The 20,173-nt window shown below is 42.5% G+C and overlaps 1 protein-coding gene across 3 annotated transcripts; it reads left to right on the plus strand.

The window, feature by feature from the left end:
• Positions 1 to 1,445: 1,445 nt before the first annotated feature.
• On the plus strand, positions 1,446 to 18,397 carry Osgin2 (oxidative stress induced growth inhibitor family member 2). 3 transcript variants are annotated; one of them, XM_048420151.3, is made up of 6 exons: positions 1,446 to 1,552; positions 7,468 to 7,622; positions 9,564 to 9,700; positions 10,507 to 10,698; positions 13,881 to 13,972; positions 16,618 to 18,397. In XM_048420151.3, exons 1-6 carry the CDS (start codon positions 1,533 to 1,535, stop codon positions 17,648 to 17,650), a joined length of 1,629 nt encoding a protein of 542 aa, XP_048276108.2. In that variant the 5' UTR covers positions 1,446 to 1,532; the 3' UTR covers positions 17,651 to 18,397. The 3 variants fall into 3 exon arrangements, with proteins under 3 accessions (XP_048276108.2, XP_048276109.2, XP_085533106.1); XM_048420152.2 differs by lacking the exon at positions 1,446 to 1,552 and adding an exon at positions 1,802 to 1,954; XM_085676980.1 differs by lacking the exons at positions 1,446 to 1,552; positions 7,468 to 7,622; positions 9,564 to 9,700 and adding an exon at positions 13,101 to 13,173 and having other exon boundaries at positions 10,560 to 10,698.
• The last annotated feature ends 1,776 nt before the right edge of the window (positions 18,398 to 20,173 follow it).

A 20,173-nucleotide genomic window follows, 5' to 3' on the forward strand; every position in this document is an offset into this window, starting at 1 on the left:
TGGCCAGCTCCCAAATGCCAATCACTTCGACTTTAGTGGAGTTCCACACTCTTTTATGGCTTCTGTATGCTCCTGAACTCATGAACTCATTCCTTACCCACATATCCTGTACAGCCATGATTAAAAATATTCGTTAAAAATACATTAAATACAAACCAAAGTAAACTTGAAATCTGATGTATCCACTTTATTTTTTCTGCAACTATTGAAAAACAAAAAATGCTACAATTTAAAAACGAAGCCATAAAGGAAAAATGTATAAAAAGACAATGGCATGAATATTAGAAGTGTAATCTTATGTGTCACACTTTTGATGCAAAAAACACAGCTGTCCTCTTAAAGGGCACACGAGGAATTATTCTGGAGCTACTATGAGTGACCATGGCCTGGGAACACAGATTTAAACGCCCTCAAGTTTCATGGTTCAACATGAAACAGTTTCATGATGTTTTACAGAACAAAGAAATCAAGGCACGTTTAAAATACATTGGCATATTTTACTAAAGTACATCAGACCGACAGGCAGGCTGGCCAAGATGCAGGAAGCTTTACTGTAGTCTCAGGATGCTATCTAACCGCATTCTTAGCTTTGGACTGGTGAAAGTCAGTGGTCTGCTATGTTTATAGGTTCCGAAAGGTACTTTATCTCCTAGTTACAAGGTTTTTAGTACACACCCAAAGGCGTCAAGTCAATGGCTATTCTGCTACGCTAGAACTAGCCCAAGATCAGGTGATGAGCCTCTGGCCCTGCAGCACTCCCAGCTTTCCACTCTATAGCAGTTATAGTCAGTCTCTGCAGACACAGCTAGCTTCCTTCCAGAAATCCTCCTTCACCACTGGCAATACATTAAAAATAAAATGAACTGCCATATTGCTATTATTTCAAAGAGAAGAACATAGTTCAAAAAAACTGGTGAATACACTGCAGGCTGAGTTCTTTCTTTTTCTTTTATGAGGCAGGGTCTCTCATAAAGCCCTGGCTGCCCTGTGTAGACCACGCTAGACTTGAACTCACGGAGATTCACCTGCCTCTGCCTCCCCAGTGCTGGGATTAAAGGTGTGGGTCACTGCATCCTGCCAGGTTGATTTGCTTAAAAAAAACCAGACTCCAACATTTTGAAAAACTTAAAAGAGTGCTTCTTTCAAAGACAGAAACACGGGCGTGTTTTATTTGTCCCAAACAATCAGGACTTCCTGGGAGGAGGACCGGCCTCTGTGTGTAGAATAGCAGGTAGTCAATTGCTTCTACGGTGTCCACCCCCACCTCTCAACTTTGGAGAAATACCAAACAGAATGCAAGCCCGATCCAGAATTTTCCTGCCTGCCAATAGAATCGCAGACACCTGGGAGAACTCAAAACACTTCCTGGCCCTGCCCCTTTCCCCAAACATCTCTGCAGGGCCGAGGCCTTCCCCACCCTGATCGTGGGGGCCGCGCTCTTTAAGGAGGGAGGCTGAACGCGGCCAGGAGTAGCGCCGGGCGAGCGGCCGGCTGGAGCACCCGTGGTTGGCTCGGCTTTCGGGGTGCCCGCGATGCGAGGCCGTGGGCTCAGGTGGGTGTTCGTGGCGGGGCTTTCGCCGGCTGCAGCCGGAGGGAGAAGCCCCCAGGGCGCGGATACCCAGCGCCCGCTCTAGTCCAGGTGCGAGCATAGGCCTCGCGCTGACCCGGACCGCAGCGCCACGGCCCTGCGCGTCTCCCTCCGTGGGCCCGCCCCTCGCCGCGGCTCCACCAATCGGCGTTCTCGCCCTGTTGGGCGGACCCGCGCGTCGCCGACGCGCGCCCGGCCCCGCCCCTCCCCGCTGCGCCGCCCCTGCCGCCGGCCGGGAGGAGCGGAAGCGGCCGTGCGGGGACGGACTTCCCGCGCCGCTGAGCCGCGGTGCAGGACGCCCGGAGGACCGCCGCCGCTCTCCATGCCCGTGTGGTGCTGCCGCTGCTCCCTGGCTGGGCATCTCAGGTGACTTCCTTTCCCCAGCCCCGGACGCCCCGGGACGGGTCGGAGCCCGCTCCGTCGCCCGCGTGTGCTTCTCGGCCGCCGCCCGCTGGGCCGGCGCTGCTCGGAGCTCCGGGGACCCCACTCTTTTCTTGTCCCCTCTCTTCTTGTCCCCGGACCGCGGGAGTGGCTAGGCCCGTGACGAGTCGGTTACATGAAGATGGTAAATGTGAAAATCCGTGGGGAGCCTCTTTTACGTTTTTATCTTTTAAAAATTGAGGAACCATAAAAGTTACTGGCTCGAAGGGAAGTGGAGAAGGATGTGTCATGTAGTGACAAGGGATTGTGGCTAAGATGTAACCGTGTTAGGGTGGAGACAACTAGAAAGTGACAGTTTTATATTCAAATTATGATGAAAGTTTCTCAAGGTGAGAAGAATAGTTTTAAATATGAATGAACGTGTGTGTGTGTGTGTGTGTGTGTGTGTGTGTGTGTGTGTGTGTGTGTTCTAGATCCGGTACAATTGAACAACACGTCAGAGAATTACAAAAAAGATCAAAAGTACTAGAAACTCTGTATTAACAGTGGGGGGAAAATGTTATGTTTAGTAAGGACTTTAAGACCCGGTTTTACATGTATGGATGGATGTAACAGAATAAGGACGTGTAACACTTGGGTTTTGTTTGTTTTGCAAAAAAACTGATTAAGAGTTCTTTAATAATACTGGGTGGTGGTAGCACATGCCTTTAATCCCAGCACTCGGAACATAGAGTCAGGCGGATCTCTGTGAGTTTGAGGCCAGCCAGGTTTACAAGAGCTAGTTCCAGGACAGGCTCTAAACCCTGTCTCGAAAAACCAAAAAAAAAAAAAAAAAAAAAAAAAAGAGTTGTTTAATAGAAGCTCATAGAATTTAGGTGAACCATTAACTTGGGTGGAAAGGATATTAATATCAGTAACCTCTAAGAATACTAACTTTTCCTTCTTTACAAATATGAGCCACAAGTCACAGTATTTGTGTCTGTCATCAACACAAATCACAGAGATTATTATTTAATATAGATACATGCAGTGTGTATTTAATAGCATTCATAGACGAGGTTGCAAAAGGGCAGTGAGGGGCAGAGAAAGCACAGACACCTGCTATAAATGCAGCAAGCTAGGCCTGCCCAACTTAGTTTGTGTTGAGACTTTAAATTCTGGATCCTAGAAGTCTCTTGTCACAGGCTGCTGGATGGATAACGTCTAGACAGATTGTAACAACGGATTCACTCTGAGTGTTGTAGAAAGAGGCTGGAGTGAAGATTTGAAACCCCTTGGGAAACTGCATTCTTTTTAGAACATACCCCTCTGAAAGCCTGCTGGCACCTTTGGCATACTGTTGAACTGTAGGGAGAAAGCTTGGAATTCACACTCTTGTTGCTATGTGGTAAATACCATATGCTTTTCTCTGTGAAAAGAAACTTAGGTGAGGGAGTGAAAAGTCTTTGCTACATTTTGGTGTTGAGAGAGAAGAAAGCATGCCCAGTACATTATCACTGATAAATGTATCCTTTTAAAAATACTTCAGCTAGGGCCAGGATTGTTTTTTTTTGTTTTTGTTTTTGTTTTTGTTTTTTTGTTTTTGTTTTTTTTATTGGTTGCCAGGTCCTTCAGGAAGGTTTCTAGTCTTGTGTATTTCATTCATTTATTTTTGTGTTGATAGGGATGAAATGCAGGGCCTTACTAGTGAAGTAAGGGTTGGGTTAACATCTGCAGCACAGATGCTGTCTTTGATGCAGCTTTTTGAACCATTTTTTGATTACAATTACATTTGGGGTTTCTCCAGAGTCTGCATTAATAGGCCTTGTGATAGAATGTCATGTGAATTTTTCAAGGGGAAAAGCTTCACATTTCTATTCTGGAAAATAAAATGTGAGATTACTTTTATTTGGCACGTGAGAACCTTTTTTTAGTCTGGTAGTGTCAGTTTGATAAAACTTAAGACGAGTGATTCCAATTCCCTTAGAATTGAGGCGCAAAGGCGTTTCATTTGTATTTGGTTGTTTAGAAAAGCATTGCTGTGATTGAGTAAAAGTCTTTTTATTACCAAATATTATACCTATACTATCTCGTTTAGAAACTTTGGACCGAAGTGTTTCAAAAGCTAAAAGTAGAAGGCTTCCAAAGTTATAGCAAATGATCTTTAATGTCCGACAGTGTGGTAACATTTTTGCATGCATGCAAGATGCTGTTCTTTACTGGTTCCTAAATGTAATTTTACAAAATTTGCAATTTTATTGGTGTCCTGAATAAAGGAACAGTGAATTAAAAAAACAGAACAAAACAAAAAAACCTCAAAATAGTTTGCCTTCAATAGACTATTCATCAAGTTGGAAATCCAAGTACAGATGAACAGTGTTCATAGTCCTGAACTTGAGCACACATGTCCTGTAAAACAAGCAGCAACAGCCTCCACTAACCTAGAGAACTTAGTAGGTTACACATTGTCTTCCATCACTTGCCTCAGACTTGATAGGGCCCTCAATGTTGACGTGACAGAATTCTGTAACAACCTGGTTACTTACCCTCCAATCCACATCCCTCTGGCCACCTATTCTGTCATCTGCCTGCTGTGCCGTGGTGCTGTCTCAAAGATGCCAGTGCTGTCATGGCCCTCATCAGAACCAAGCGTACCGTTTAGTGTGTGGACTGGTACCCCTCTGGCTTCAGGGTGGGCATTAACTACCACCCTCCCTCTGCGGTGCCCGGTGGAGACCTTTTAAGTCCAGAGAGCTGTGTGCATGCTGAGCAACACCACAGCCATCACTGAGGCATGCCTGAATCACAGGTTTACTCTGATGTGTGCCAAGCATGTCTCTGTGCACTGGTATGTACGTGAGGGCATGGAGGATGTGGAGTTCTCTGAGGCCTGTGAAGACGTGGCTGCCTTAGAGAAAGATTATGAGGAAGTTGGTGTGGATTCTGCTGAAGGAGAGGTTGAAGAAGAGAATAATGCTAAATTAAATGTCACAAAGGTGCAGCTTTACAGGGACATTTGTTCTGATCCGACATAGAAAGCTGTGGTCTGGTTAGTTAATTTTGTTTGTGGCAATGTGCGCTTTCGTATAGTTACTGATTTATGCTTTAGACATGAGTAACAGTTTGTCATAGACCCAAGCCGTCTGTTTCACTGATGGGTTTTCAGTAAAATATTCTCAGTCTTTAAAAAAGAGGACTATAAGTGTTTAGGGGCAGCCTTTTCTTTTTAGAACTCAGGGAAGCTTATTATATTTAATAATTTGTACTAACCTGGGCAAATTCTGAAGGGACAGAACTGGTGGAATGGGAATATTAAAGGGTACTTAGTAGATTGACTTACATGGTCCAGGAAGTCAACCGTGGCTGTTTCAGACTGGTTGGGATCAGTGGAGAATCTGGTAGCTGCTGAGGCCATGAGGCTGGATGACTCAGCAGTCTCATTGTGGCACTTCAGTCCTGGAGGACTCCTGAGAGCTACTGTATTGGACCCCCAAAGAGCTGGTTCTAACATCAGTGGAGGAATGCTGTGGCACCCAGATAGTAGGTGAACTTGCCAAGCAGGCTGAAAAGCAGGTTTCCTTCCCGTCCATTTATCTGGACTCCAACTAGAAGGTGTGGCCCACATTTACGTGGGTCTTCATGCTTCAAATAATCTGATCAAGAAAAATTGCTGAGATCCAGTCAGAGTCACAATAGAGATTAGGTACCACAGTTAGGGTGTAGTCCCTGAAGGTCATAGGGGAGGTGAAAAGTCCTGCCTGGAATCCTCTCCGTTTATCAGCCTTCTAGTTCTCAGGGAGGGGAAAGGCTTCCCCAGTGCCAGTGTTCCAGCTCTGAAGGAAAAGGAATCCTGGCTGTCAGGAGCCAAGGAATACCCACAGAGTCACATGACACAACAAACCTCACACAGGACATTTATTGGGAGGGAAAACACAGAAGTGTGCCTGAGTTTATACAGGGTTGGTGGGCAACACACCAACTTCCAGGATGGCCTGGGATTAGAGGAGTTTTTTGATTTGTTCTTGCTTCTCCCTCCCCCCAGCTGTGCCTGACCACTGTCCTGCCATGAGGGGCTGGGAACACAGCTAGTTGAGAGGTGGGATTGACCTTTGGAGCTCCTCAGACAGAGGCCTGACCACTCTAGTTGGTAGGCCCCTCAAGGGATGAGGCAGGGAGGCCAGAGTAGTGTTAGGATGGAGCCTGAGCTTATTGGCTGGAAGACTCCAGGGGCAGGGCTTACAAGGAGTCTCTAAGTGGGCAAGTAGAACCATCCTGCTGCCTAAGTTGGTGTGTAGCCAGGCTAGGGTCTAGGATGAACAATTTCACCTTAGTCCTGCGAAATAACATCCATCATTTAGAAAGTCATAATGACACAGATAGTGTGTATTAACCCTTCCAGACATAATTGTTGCTAAGTATGGAAAGTAATTTGATGATTCTACTGTGAAGTAACCTAAAAAACTGAGTTTATTTATTGAATGAACATGTCAGAATATTAAAACTAGTTTCTAGAGAGGCAGTTGGAAAATAGGGATTAGAAGACAACGTTAAGGTCTTTCCTACTTGAAAATGTGTAGACCTCACTTCTTTTGCCAAAAGGCCCACTTTTGTGTAATAATCTTTCCTTAAAGCATCCGTGACTAGGGCTGGAGTGGTAACTCAGCTGCTAAGAGAACTGGCTGCTCTTCCAGAGGACCCGGGTTCAGTTCTCAGCACCACATTGCAGCCCACAACTGTCTGTACCTCCAGTTCAGGGGATCTGACACCCTCACACAGACACAAATGCAGGCAAAACACCAATGCACACGAAATAAAAATAATTTTTAAAAAAATCTATGACTAGTTCTGCCTTACAGGTTTATCTGTGTAACCTTGGCTGTCCTGGAACTTGCTCAGTAGACCAGTCTGGCCTTAAATTCAGAAATTTTCTTGCCTCTGCCTCCCAAGGTTTGAATTAAAGTTGTGTGCCTGGCTGAGGAAAAAAAAGTAGAGGGCAAGCTAGCCCCTCCTCGGCATCCCCCAAAATGGCAAAATCTCAGATATAATTCTGTGTGGTTGGTAGAAGCTCTCGCTCCCCCTCCCTCTCCCTCTCTGTGTGTCTGTGTCTGTCTATCTGTCTGTCTGTCTGTCTGAAACAATTAATTTTTTTCTCAATGGGCTCATCCACTGGCCTGGCGCTGTCCAACCGGACTAGACTGGCTGGCCAGTGAGCCCCAGGCACTGGACACAGTGGTTAGCCTTTTTATGTGGTTTCTGGTGACTGAACTCAGGGCCTGGTGCAGCCAGGTGCTTTAAACTAAGCTATTTCCCTAGCGTGGAGAAAAGCTTACTCAGTAGTTAACTTGCTTCAAGATATTAATATGAGCTAAATGGCTACTTCAGACTCGTGAACCTGAAATGTTGTACTATGGAAAGCATTATGTAACTGATGGATATTTTATTGTCTAAGTAAACTATGAGAAAAAATTGGATTTTATAAAACTTAAATTAACTATAATTTTACTTTTTTTTTTTTAAAGAGACTATAGTGATACTGAAACTGAAGGAGAGATTTACAATTCCTTAGTGCAATATTTTGGTGATAATTTGGGGCCAAAAGCTAAAGGGATGCCATTGGTTGAAGAAACTTCTTTACTCGAAGATTCATCAGTGACTTTACCTGTGGTTATAGTTGGTAAGTTACTGTATTTCATTTCTTAAAGCTAGTTACTACTTTTATGGCTTGTAGAATTCTAAGGTGTGTATGTTCTAACATTGTAGTGAAGAAGCTCCCCGCCTTGACATAGTAGAGGTTTGCATATTCCTGCCATAAACAGTGGTGTACGTCTGAAGTGATGTGTTAGTCTGATCTACATTGTAGACATGCATTAAAACGCTACACTGTGCCTCACAAATACGTACAACCAACATGTGGCAATTAATAAATATCTTAAAAGAACAAAAATATAAGGAGATGCTTCTGTGAAATGGAGACAGATAATTGAGTACAGGATTATAAAGTATTAAACTGCCTGATTTGTTAAAATAACCATCACCAAGTCTTTGGAGAAGCATTGACTTATATGATAGAATCCATGCTGGAACGCAGTAGCTTTCTGTTGAGTTACCGGTAGTAGCAGTTAATGGTGACCAGTGTTACTAGAGTTCCGTGGAGGGGTTCAGCCGTGTAGCTCTGTGGTACGGGTCAGACACCTGTGGACGTGAACTGAACGGCAGCTGTTAGTCCGGAAGTCGTGCTGTTTGCAGTGACTGTCGTGCTCTGCGGCGACATTTATGATTACCTAAAGTATTCACTCCTGACCTCAACGGATAGGACCTACGACTATTACAGTTAAGGTGTTCAATAATTCAGACTTTTGAAACTTTGATTATTATATTCATTTAATTACCTGCTATTTATATTTTCATCTAGTGCTCAAACTTGAGGAAGTCAGACAAGACTTACCTCAAGATAGCATTGTGGTGGCTATTCTGAACCATTGCCTTTCTAAAGTGTTTTAGAATACATATTTAAGTAAGTTTATCGTTAATGAGTTGTTTATTGAAATTGCATTGAGTCTACAGATCAGGTTAACAATATACAGTAATTTTGAGGCTTCCTTTCTATGAACATAGAATAACTTATCATCTATTTAGGCCCTTTTAAAATTATTATTTCTTTAGTCAAAATTTTGTGGCGTTCTTTATGTAGCTCTTACGCATATTTTGTTACAATTATGCTAAAATGGTTCTCTTTTGATGTAGTTGTAAGCGATAGTTTTTTTTTTTATTTCAAATTCCGTTCTTCATTGGTGTAAGAGTGTTTGACTTTTGTGTATTGACTTGTGTTCTTCAGTCATGGCTGTAACTTGTTCTGGGGTCTTGAGAGGTCAGTTCCTGGGATTTTCTATATAGATAATCATGTCATTTGCAAACAGTATTTTCAGTATTTTGTTTTTACTTCTTTTCCCCAGTCTTTGTATCTTTTATTTCATCCCTTCAACACCATCAATTATGGTGATGAGTATCTGGTTTTTTTAAGTTTTGTTTTAACAAGATCTGTGTCACGTTGAAGTTTGCCTCTTTCAAATTTACTATATTTTTTCAACTCCCAAATGCAATGCTATGTTTAGTCAAATGGCTTTTCTTGTATTTGTGGGTATTACCTGATGAATTTTCCTGATTTTTTTTAAATGTCTTCCATCTCTCTTTTTAAATGTATGTGTGCCTGCATATCCTGCATGTATGCCCACAGTACAACTTACAAGAATTGATTTTTCCTTCCACTGTGTGAGTTCCAGAGATTTAATTAAGATTGTTAAGGGTGGCAAGAGCCTTACCCTGCTGAGCCGTCTCTCCTGCCCATAGACCAATTCCACATCAGTTGTAATAAAGAAGTAGCCTATAAAATGTATATTTCTCAAGAACAGGTCATCCAAGAGAACTAATTTTGGAAGTCAGTAACACAGAGTTGAAGCCTTAAGTAGACGAGATACTGAAAGACAGACAGACAGAAGACAGAGGTCAGAAGTGTGTGAGTGCCTGGTTTTAGTTGATTGGAGAAGGAGGAACAGGTGAGGGGAGACGCCAGGCAATAAGAGGATCAACTTATGTCATTTTCCTTTTTTTAAAACAGGAAATGGACCTTCAGGAATATGCCTGTCATATATGTTGTCAGGGTACAGACCGTATTTATCACCGGAAGCGATGCATCCAAACTCAATCTTACACAGTAAGCTAGAGGAAGCAAGGCATCTCTCCATTGTTGACCAGGTATTGTTTGCTGCATCAGTTCTAAAAGATGTTTAATGCTGAAAGATTAGCTTTATTTATGTATATTTCTTTGTTGTAAATCCTTCATTCTAAATAATGCTATTTATTTTAGCTTTATAAATATATTCTGATGTCATATCTAAATTATATTGAATATTTGAGCAAAAATTTCCAAATTATTTCCTAGTGGAATTTTTAAAAATTTTATGTGACTTGTGGCTGCAGGTTTATGTGAGAGAGTGAGCGCGTGCCCTCATGTAGGCCACAAATTAACTTTGCGTGTTAATTCTCCGACTGCCCACCATATTTTTCGAAGTGAGGTCTCTCGTAGGCCTTAATCTCACCTAGTAGGCCTTAATCTCACCTAGTAGGCTAGGCTGCATAGCCAGTGAGTGAGAGAAGTCTTCCATGGCCCCTCCACTGTGCTGTAATTAGGAGCATGGTCCACCATGCCTGACTTTCAAATGTGGGTTCTAGTGAAAGGACTCAGGCCCGAAGAAGTGCTTTCCTGACTGAGCCATCTTTGTAGCCTGCTGGTGAGGGTCTGACACGTTCTCCGCGCTGAAATCAGTCGGGGAAGCGCTGCCTTTCTCATCCTACCGACAATTCCTACGCCATGGTGTCCTCAGCTCTTACAAGGCTTTTTTTAAAGTTTCGTTTTAAATCTAAATGTTGCCTACATTTATTTTGCCAAGCAATCTATTATGAATGCGCTCTCTCTCTGGAAACTGTTGAGTTGAAGTCCTTATTAACATAACGGTCCTGGCTTTCTCGGCTCCCCTTTCTCTCTTCCCATTCCCATTTAGGACTTAGAGTACCTATCTGAGGGTCTGGAGGGCCGGTCGTCCAATCCCGTGGCAGTGCTTTTTGACACACTTCTTCACCCAGATGCTGACTTTGGGTATGATTACCCATCTGTTCTACACTGGAAACTGGAGCAGCATCAGTATATCCCTCACTTAGTTCTTGGGAAGGGCCCGCCTGGTGGGGCGTGGCATGTAAGTATGACATTCACCTGTTAGTGTAGGGTGAAGTATTTGTTATATTTTGCCTTAATAAAACCAACTTGGTTTTTGTTTGTTTTGGTTTTTTTCCAAGACAGGGTTTCTGTGAATATCCCAGACTGTCCTAGAACTCACTCTGTAGATTAGGCTAGTCTCAAATTTAGAGTCTACCTGCCTCTGCCTCCCAATTGCTGGAATTAAAGGTGCGCACCATCATATCAGGCATCCAACTTGAGTCTTTAGCATATACTAATTATAGGTAGTTAAGCCAGGTTTTTCTTAATGATATAGTCTTAGAGTGTATCTATATACTACCTTGTATAAATCGTATAGAAAAAAATTAGCCAGTTGGTGGTGGTGTTCGCCTTTAATCCCTACACTTGGGAGGCAGAGGCTACTGATCTCTGTGAGTTTTGAGGATAGCCTGGTCTATAGAACTAGTTAGAGGACAGCTAGGGCTGTTATACAGAGAATCCCTGTCTTGAATAACCACCCTCCCACACCAAAACATAAGAGGACACTTTTCATAATAAAGTAAATTTCTTTTAATTTAGAGCTTAGAAAAACTTCGCAGGGTTTTTGAAAACCAGTGTCTATTACTTCCATGTATTTTTTTTTTCTTAAAAAGATACAATTTATTTTATTAGTGTGAGTGTTTTGTCTGCATGTATGTCCTTGTACAACCATGAAGGTGCTGGATGCCCACGGAAGTTAGAAGAGGATGTCTGAGCCTCTGGAACTGGAGTTACAGATGGTTGGGAGCTGCCTTGTGGGTGCTGGGAATCACACCTTGGTCCTCTGGAAGAACAACCTGTGTTTTTAACCACTGAGCTGTGTCCCCAGCAACTATTTCCATGTATTTTCAAGATTTAAATGAAAAATACTGTAAATGAAGGTTTAATTAGAACAAGACATTTCTCACAGGTCCATAACCTGTAAAGCCTGGCTTGAAGCCCATTTCGTGATTTAGTGTTCCACTGCTGTGAAGAGACGAATGACCAAGGCAACTCTTATAGAAGAAAACACTTAACTGAGGACTTGCTTACAGTTTCAGTACTTTGGTACATTATGATCACGGGGAGCGTGGCAGCATTCGGGGTGGCATAATGCTGGAGAAATAGCTGAGAGCTTCATCGGTATCCACAGGTAGCAGGCAGCGAGAGTAACATTGGGCCCAGCAGGTGCTTGTGAAGCCTCCTCCAACAGGGCCACACCCAATCCTTCCAAATGATTAAGCCAGCGGGCTAGTAAGCATGCACACGTATGAGCCAGTAGAGGCCATTTTCATTCAGACCCCCACAGGGACACCAGTTCTCCTTCACCTTCACCATTCGTCCTGTGCTGCTGCTCTGGCTCCTGAAATGTTGCTGTTTGCTGAAGATGTGTTGAAATCTCCAAGTCAGTCATGTGTGAAAATCTGCCCGCAAGCTGCCAGGCAGGGAAACTTGTTCATGCTTGGTATCCGCAGATAAATAGATATGTCAGGCGAGGCTGGCCTTAAACTCCCAGGGACGCAAAGACGACTTTGAACGTCTTCTTTTTCTACCTTAACTCCCAAGTGTTGGAATTCCAGGTGTGTCCCAGCATGCCCAGTTCATGAGGGGCCGGGACAGCACAGCTGTGTGTATGCTGAGCAAGGACTGTCAGCTGGGCTGAAGCCTCAGTCCGTATGTACATTTGTGTTGACCCCTGTGTCAGGGCACTAGTGATCGCCATAAGTCACAGTCAGGATAGACTAACATGGTTAGAGGCACAGCATTACCCGGGGCGGCTATGCAGGTACACATGCACTAAGTAGAAGATACCACAAGCATCGAGCTCATCTAAGAGGCTGTGCAGGGACCGACTTTTTTTAGAAATGTAAAACTGTGACTCAGCCTGGCAGAGTCCAACGCTTCTCACACAGGGCTCAGTTTCTTGAAGGAATTGGTGGTCCTTTTCATTATTAGGCTTCATCTCCTTTTCTCACGTACACTCCCCAGAATGCATTGCATCTTTGAAGAAGAACCAGTGCTTCTGTCACTTCTGCCTCATGAGAACACTGTCATCCCGGTGGCAGCAGGTGTATACATTACATAGGATTCAAGGCCAGACGGGTGTATATGAGACCATGCATAGATAGGGGCTGGAGAAGTAGCTCAGTGGCTGAGAAGAGCACTGGCTGCTCTCTTAGAGGTCCTATCACCCACATGGTGGCTCACTACCATCTGTAGTGGGATCTGGTGCCCTCTTCTGGTGTGTGTGGACAGGTCACTCATCACATAAATACAAACCATTATATGTATTATTGTCTTTCTAAAAAATACATAAATAAACCAGATACGTGAGACCCTGTGTCAAAAATTATACATGTGACTGAATAAAATGTATTATAATGTGCCCATTCTCCATGTTAGACTGTGTAGAAATGGGAAGTTGTGAGAACGGAGCCTCTGTCCCCAAGAGCTGAAGGGGCCTAATGGTGACTGGGTAGGTATCTTGGCCCTTGGCTTTTCTGCTTTGTTTCGAGCAAAGCAGAAGTAGGTGGAGGAAGCTTGAGAGGTTTACTTCTTGATGATGACTAACCCAGTGCTGAGTTGAGGCTGTTTCTTAGGCAACCACTGATTATTTTTCTATTTTTAGAGTGATTATATTATATCCAGCTTAGTTCAGATTTCAAAATTATAATTGATAGAGAAAAGCGGTCTAATTAAAAAGAAAAAAAATCTATAAAAAATTCCAAAATGAAAAAATAAAATTTTGGAAATTAGTGAACATTTTTTTTGTTTAAAAAATAAAAACGCTGATTTATTCTTTAACACATATATCTTAATTATTCTGATCATAGACCAAAGCTAGTGCTGTTATTTCATAAATATATGCTACAAGTAGTACCAAATGGTGAGAATATATGAAGGTCTTATTAGAGTGAAAGTTTAGAGGAAGTATAAATGTGAAAACATAAGGTGCTTTTATTTCTGAAAATGATTAATTCCGTTAATAGGATTAACTCGAGGTGTGCCTGCTTTTCTATCATTGACTGTTATTGTTTATGTCTGGAAGCAATAGTGCTTGTTTGCCACTCTTCCTTTGGACTCTTGGGAACACACTTTACATGGCCTGAATTTGTGTATAAATAAGATATATTTGTTTTCAGAAGGTAATATTGCTTTTCTTTATCTGTACTTTCAAACTAGAATATGGAAGGGTCTATGCTGACAATCAGCTTTGGAAGTTGGATGGAGCTACCTGGACTTAAATTTAAAGATTGGATGTCAAGCAAACGAAGGTAAAGATCGAGCTATACTAGAGTTCCTTGATGTGTGAGGAAAAGGGGACGCACTATCTGCATCCTGTGTTAGATAAGTCAGAATATCCTTGTTCAGTAAAAGTCCTTTTGTGATGCTGAGCTAGGAGGATGCTATAAGCCATGTGTACGTAAAGAACTGTTTACAAGGGCTTTCCTGTCACCTTGCTCATCAGAATTTATCTTTCTTATTTAATCACTGTTATTTTCTACCTACAGACTATTTCTGCCTATGCATCTACTTATGTATTATTTCCCAAACTTGTGTCAGGTTTTTAATGAATATCTGTTTATTTATATTTAATGTGTACATAAGGTAAAGTGCTTTTGTTTTGTTTTGGTTTAGTGTTTTGAGACAGAGACTCTCTATATAGCCTTGACTGTCTTGGAACTCACCATGTAGACCAGACTAGCCTAGAACTCACAGAGAGAGATCTGTCTGCCTCTGCCAGGATGAAATCCTCAGCAGGGTGTTTGTTTCTGAAGAGTAAAGAGTAGTGTATGACTGATCATTTAGAATGATAAACTAAAACATGGTGTGGTTGGCTACTAGAACATGAAGGTAAATATTTAATTATAAATACTTTTAAGGAGGACTGAGAAATTTCTTCATAAAAGAATACAAGTCTTATTCATTTGGGGGGAAAGAACATAAAATTCAAAAGAAGAAAGTAGAAAGCTCTATCATTTCCAGGTACATGGATAAACCAGATATGAACTACGAATGCAGAGAATCTAATTTTACTAATTGAAGTATGTTAAAGTGGGAATTTACTTGATGTTTGTTAGAATAGAGATGTAAAGTTTGAGGACCTGACTTCCTGTTAGGTACCCAACATGTTTAACTTGTAGAAATTTTCCTTAATTTTAAAAGATTTAAGATCTAGATAATGATGAATTTAATGAAGACTAAATCATCAGGGACTGGAGAGGTGGCTCAGTGATTGAGAGCATTTGCTGTTTTTACGGAGGACCCAGGTCCAGTTCCCAACGCATGGTGGCTCACAGCCATCTGTTACTCCAGTTACTGGGAATCTGAGGCCCTCCTGACACTCATGTGCACCAGGCATATATTTGGTGCACATAGATACACGAAGGAGAAACACAGAGAAGATCAATAAATGGAGCAAAAGTTAAATCTTTAAACATTCACTTTAGGCTGTTTAAAGTGGAAGTATGTAAAGGGTGAAAACTTAAAGTCAGTCAAGTTTGAATTCATTTGATAAGCAAGTGAAATTGATCAATGTACTCTTAGATTGGTTAAAATGAGTAGCAAAAGGGAAAGGTATTTGCTTTTTTTCTAACCAGAAGCACTTATCAATCTGAATTACACAGAGGACTGAAGTGTGTGCACTGTACCCAGCTTTGTGCTGGTTCCTAACCAGGCACTGTTAGCTGCTACGTCATCTGTCTGGCTCCCTGCACAGTGATTTGTTAATAATGCAGTTGTAAGATAAAATAGGCTAGCTTTTCAAATATCTACATGTTAATCCGTTTATTACCTGAAAGTTTGTCAAGCAGCCCGCTCCTCACTTGCTTCCTTTGATCTCTAGACAGTTGGCTTATTTCCTCGTCATAGACACATGCGTGTATGGTCTATGTACTATGTAGAATCTAGGAACCACAAATGAGAGAACACACTTGCACTTCTGAGATTAGCCTAATCCACCTATCTCTATTGTGTCTATCTATTTTCCTGTTGTCTGACTACCCTTTTATGTCGGGGGCAGGGGTAAGCCATTGGTCTTATGTGCTGTTTCCTTTACCTGGTTTCTGTGCTGGACTCTTAGGTTGGTTCCAAAGCTTTGGGCTGTGACTAGTGATGCAATCAGTGCTGATGGGAAAATACCTCTGTGCTGTGTTGACGTGAAGCCCTGTGGGTACATACATACCCAGGGGTGGTGTAACAGTGTCATGAACAATCTCCATACAGATTTCCCTAGACTAGTGACTAGACTGGTCTGTGTCCTTCCCCAGCAGTGATCCCTTTACCCATCTCCTTATTCGCATTTGTTATGTGTTTTGTTGATGACTGTAGTGTGTCATTTTATTCTTTTGACTTTTTGGGGGTCCGCCACCCAGCTCCCAAATAAATCACACATGGAGGCTTATTCTTAGCTATAAACTCACTGGCTCAGTTCGGCTTGTTTCTGGCCAGCTTTTCTTAACTTAAATGATGCCGTCTACCTTTTCCCTCCGGGCTGTTGTCTTTCTTTGTGGCTTGTTGTATGGAGCTGGGTGGCCGCCCTGATGCTCTCCTTTCAGATTTCTCCTTCAGTTTATTCTCTCTGTCTGCCAGCCCCGCCCATCCTTTTCCTGCCTTCCTATTGGCCGTTCAGCTCTTTATCAGACCATCAGGTGTTTTAGACAGGCAGAGAACCACAGCTTCACAGAGTTAAACAAATGCAGCATAAACAAAAGTCACACACCTGAAAATAATATTCCCGAACAAATGACTGCCCTTCTGACTAGGGTAAGAAAATGAGAGCAGTGTTCTATAAAGCATGAGGGAAATTATCAGCTAGTGCAAGGTTGGAAGAACGAAGATGTAGAAGCTTCCTAGCTCAGACGGTAACCTGAAGCAGAAAGTGCTCTCCTCATAGGTCATTTCTCCTTTTCTTCTACAGGAACTTAAAGGGGGACCGTGTTATGCCAGAGGAAATAGCTCGCTACTATAAACACTATGTGAACGTCATGGGTCTTCAGAAGAATTTCAGAGAGAATACTTACATAACCTCTGTATCGAGACTCTACAGAGACCAAGGAGATAATGGTAGTCAAGACAGAGATATTTCAACAAAGCGTTTACAGAACCAGAAGTCAAAATTTATCAAGAGAAACTGGGAAATCAGAGGCTATCAGCGAATAGCAGGTGGTTCTCATGTTCCCTTTTGCCTCTTCGCTGAGAATGTAGCTCTTGCAACTGGAACCTTGGATTCTCCTGCCCACCTGGAAGTCGAGGGGGAAGAGCTTCCCTTTGTGTTCCACTCACTGCCCGAGTTCGGAGCTGCTGTGAACAGAGGGGAGCTGTGCGGCAGAGTGGACCCGGTGCTGATTGTGGGCTCCGGCCTCACCGCGGCTGACGCGGTGCTGTGTGCCTACAACAACAACATCCCTGTGATCCACGTCTTCCGCAGACGAGTAACTGACCCAAGCTTAATTTTCAAACAGCTTCCCCAGAAGCTGTATCCTGAGTACCACAAAGTCTACGACATGATGTGCACTCAGACACACTCCGCAGACTCGGATGCCGTGTCTGAGTACACCAGCTTTCCTGAGCACCGTGTGCTCTCCTTTAAGTCAGACATGAAGTGCGTTCTTCAGAGCGACTCGGGACTGAAGAGAATATTTAAGCTGTCCGCAGCTGTAGTCTTGATCGGTTCCCATCCTAACCTGTCCTTTCTGAAGGAACAAGGGTGTTACCTAGGCCGCCACTCCAGCCGGCCAATAACGTGCAAGGGGAACCCTGTGGAGGTCGACGCATACACCTATGAATGTGTGAAAGAGGCCAACCTTTTTGCTTTGGGCCCTTTGGTTGGAGACAATTTTGTTCGATTTTTAAAGGGAGGGGCACTGGCTGTTACACGCTGTTTGGCTACGAGACAGAAGAAAAAGCAGCATCTGTTTGTTGAAAGAGGAGGAGGAGATGGGATAGCTTAAAGAACGTTCACAGTACTTTATATGGACACTTAACCATTAAAGATTTTTAACAGTGGTTTGCAGTGTATTGGCTTGAATTAACCGGGAGAGCCTCCAGCTGCTAGTCTCTAAAGTTAACAAAGCTGGGTGTCCCAAGTTGTACTGAAGTGTATCAAGGCGTCACTCAGGCAGATCCAAACACTGCCAGCTGGTATCCTGCACGCTTTCATTGAACTAGGATGCTCTTTTCTAACTTGGCATTTAGAAAGCCAGTCATTAAGACAGAAATCATATTTAGTTCATATTGGGTCACCTTACTCCTCAAGGGATGATCCAAGGGCCAGCAGCATCAGCTTCCTCTGTATCTCATTAGGAATTTAGGCTGACTGCATTCTGCAAGATCCCCAAGGGTTATCTCTGTAGTCACTGGATGAAGTGTGAAGTACACCGGCCTAGGTGAAAATGGCTATAGAGTGTGTGCTGGGGCAGGATACGAGGAAGCATTTCCAACTCAGGTTTTATTTATTTTGAAATTAGCAGCTATATAAACCTAATTTATTACCAAATATGATGGTCTTTAAAAATATTTTTACTGTTAAAACTTAGGTAGGTATTTGATATCCTTACTTTCTCATAATTTAACACTTCAATAATGCTGACATCCAAGAATCCACCAAGATCCTTTTTACAGACTTATTCTCTGTTTAGTCACCATAACATCTAATGAATCTGATTTTCAATTCAATAAATTGTGGACGGAACTACTTACCCTTGTGTGAACACTGAGTTAATTTCTATTAATGAAATGAAGGTTTGGGGGCATGGTAAGTGCTGGAATTAGAATACTGTGGGTTTGCTAGAATTATTAGGTTAATGTGGGAAATAAGATTGTGTCTTTTCCATTCTCAGAGATCTCTAACAATGTTCACTTCGAAGAAATGACAGCAGCTCACACTGGTTATTAGATTTATTGCCTCTAATAGTCTCAATTACATTTTCATACAAACAGTGAAATGTGTTAGTGCTAACAAAAGATCTTCCAGAGTTCTTAGGAAACTGAAGTTTTCAAAGTCGCCCCCCCCCACGTTGGGGGGATATAGTTCTATCTGTGATGCCCACTGAATTTGTTTTCAGCTTCTTAAAATAGGGAATCCCCTACCATTGTGCTTTCTGCTGACTGCAGCGTTGAGTGCTCAGCTTGCTGACGTAACTCGCTCTCAGTGTGGTCCATATTAGTTTGTTTCTAACAACTAATTGCTTCAGATGAGGTTTTGAGTCCTGAGAACCTAACTGTTTTATAATTGTAAAGTCTACTTCTAGCCCCTTATTGAGATATAACTATTTTCAGAGCAACTTCACACCTTTTTAAAATGATACATCTGACTGTACTTCAGCAGACTCTTCCTTGCCGGTGTTTGAGCTCTGCTTTGGATTGGATATTTTTCTTTAATGTTTATTGCAAATTGAAAATGACAGTATTATAAATGTAATTTCTGGGGAAACGTAAGACCAATTGGCATTCCCTTCCATCTCTGGAGACTGTTTTAAACTGACCAGTAGCAATTGTTTATGTGTGTGTGTGAACTTACACATTTTAAGAATAAGATGCCAGAGGAATTTAGTAAACAAACTTGGTATATGAACTTCACTTAGAAGCAAACCCCAGCTTCCCACATGCCGTCAGTACTAGCCGTCCTGAACAGAGTACCACATTCAAGCATTAACTCCAGTGTACTATCCTCCTGTGCTCTTAACAGTTAATTTCTTTGCTAGAATCCCATTTACCTTTTAGTATTAGTTTACTAGTATTTTAGTTCATCCTTTATAATGAACTAAGTAAGGACCTGACCATTCTAGCATGTGAGCAACTTCTTATTTTATGTGCGAAATAGACCATACTTAAACTTGTTCAAAGAATCCTCAAAAAGTAATCTGGTGGGGACACGGGGGTGGCACAGCCAGGGGAAATGCCTCGGAACCCCTAAGATGCACACTGGTAGTACTTTTTTTTTTCTAGTACGTTTCTATGAATAAACATGAGAACAGTAGTATTGTGAAAAAGATTTTAAAATCTGGATGTCTTAGTTATATTACCACTCTTGCTGTGCTTACACACGGCAGAAGCAGGACTGGGACTTGGGGTTACAGTCCAGAGGGACGAGCCCCTCATCATCTCGGTGGGGAACGTGGCAGCAGACACCAGAGCAACAACTGAGCCACACACGGAAAGCAGAGAGAGCTAAGTGAGAACACTAGTCATACTACAGAGCCACACTTACTAATTTCCCCAGACAGCCACCAGCTGGGGATCAGGCATTCAAATACCCACAACTTATATGGGGTGGGAAGAATCTCATCAAACCACCATGATGGAACAGTCTCTAGGAAGTGATGGAACTTTCTAATTCACTTTTAAAAGGTAAGTTCTGGTAACTCGTTTGTGAGATAGGAGTGACTCAGACTGAAGAGAAAATTAGACTGGTTTTAAACCTCTTCCCATTGACGGAGCATGAACCCCATGCCAGATGCCAGAGTTACAGAGTC

Source organism: Myodes glareolus, chromosome 16 (assembly GCF_982192425.1).
Source record: "Myodes glareolus chromosome 16, mMyoGla1.1, whole genome shotgun sequence".
NCBI classification, from domain to species: domain Eukaryota; kingdom Metazoa; phylum Chordata; class Mammalia; order Rodentia; family Cricetidae; genus Myodes; species Myodes glareolus.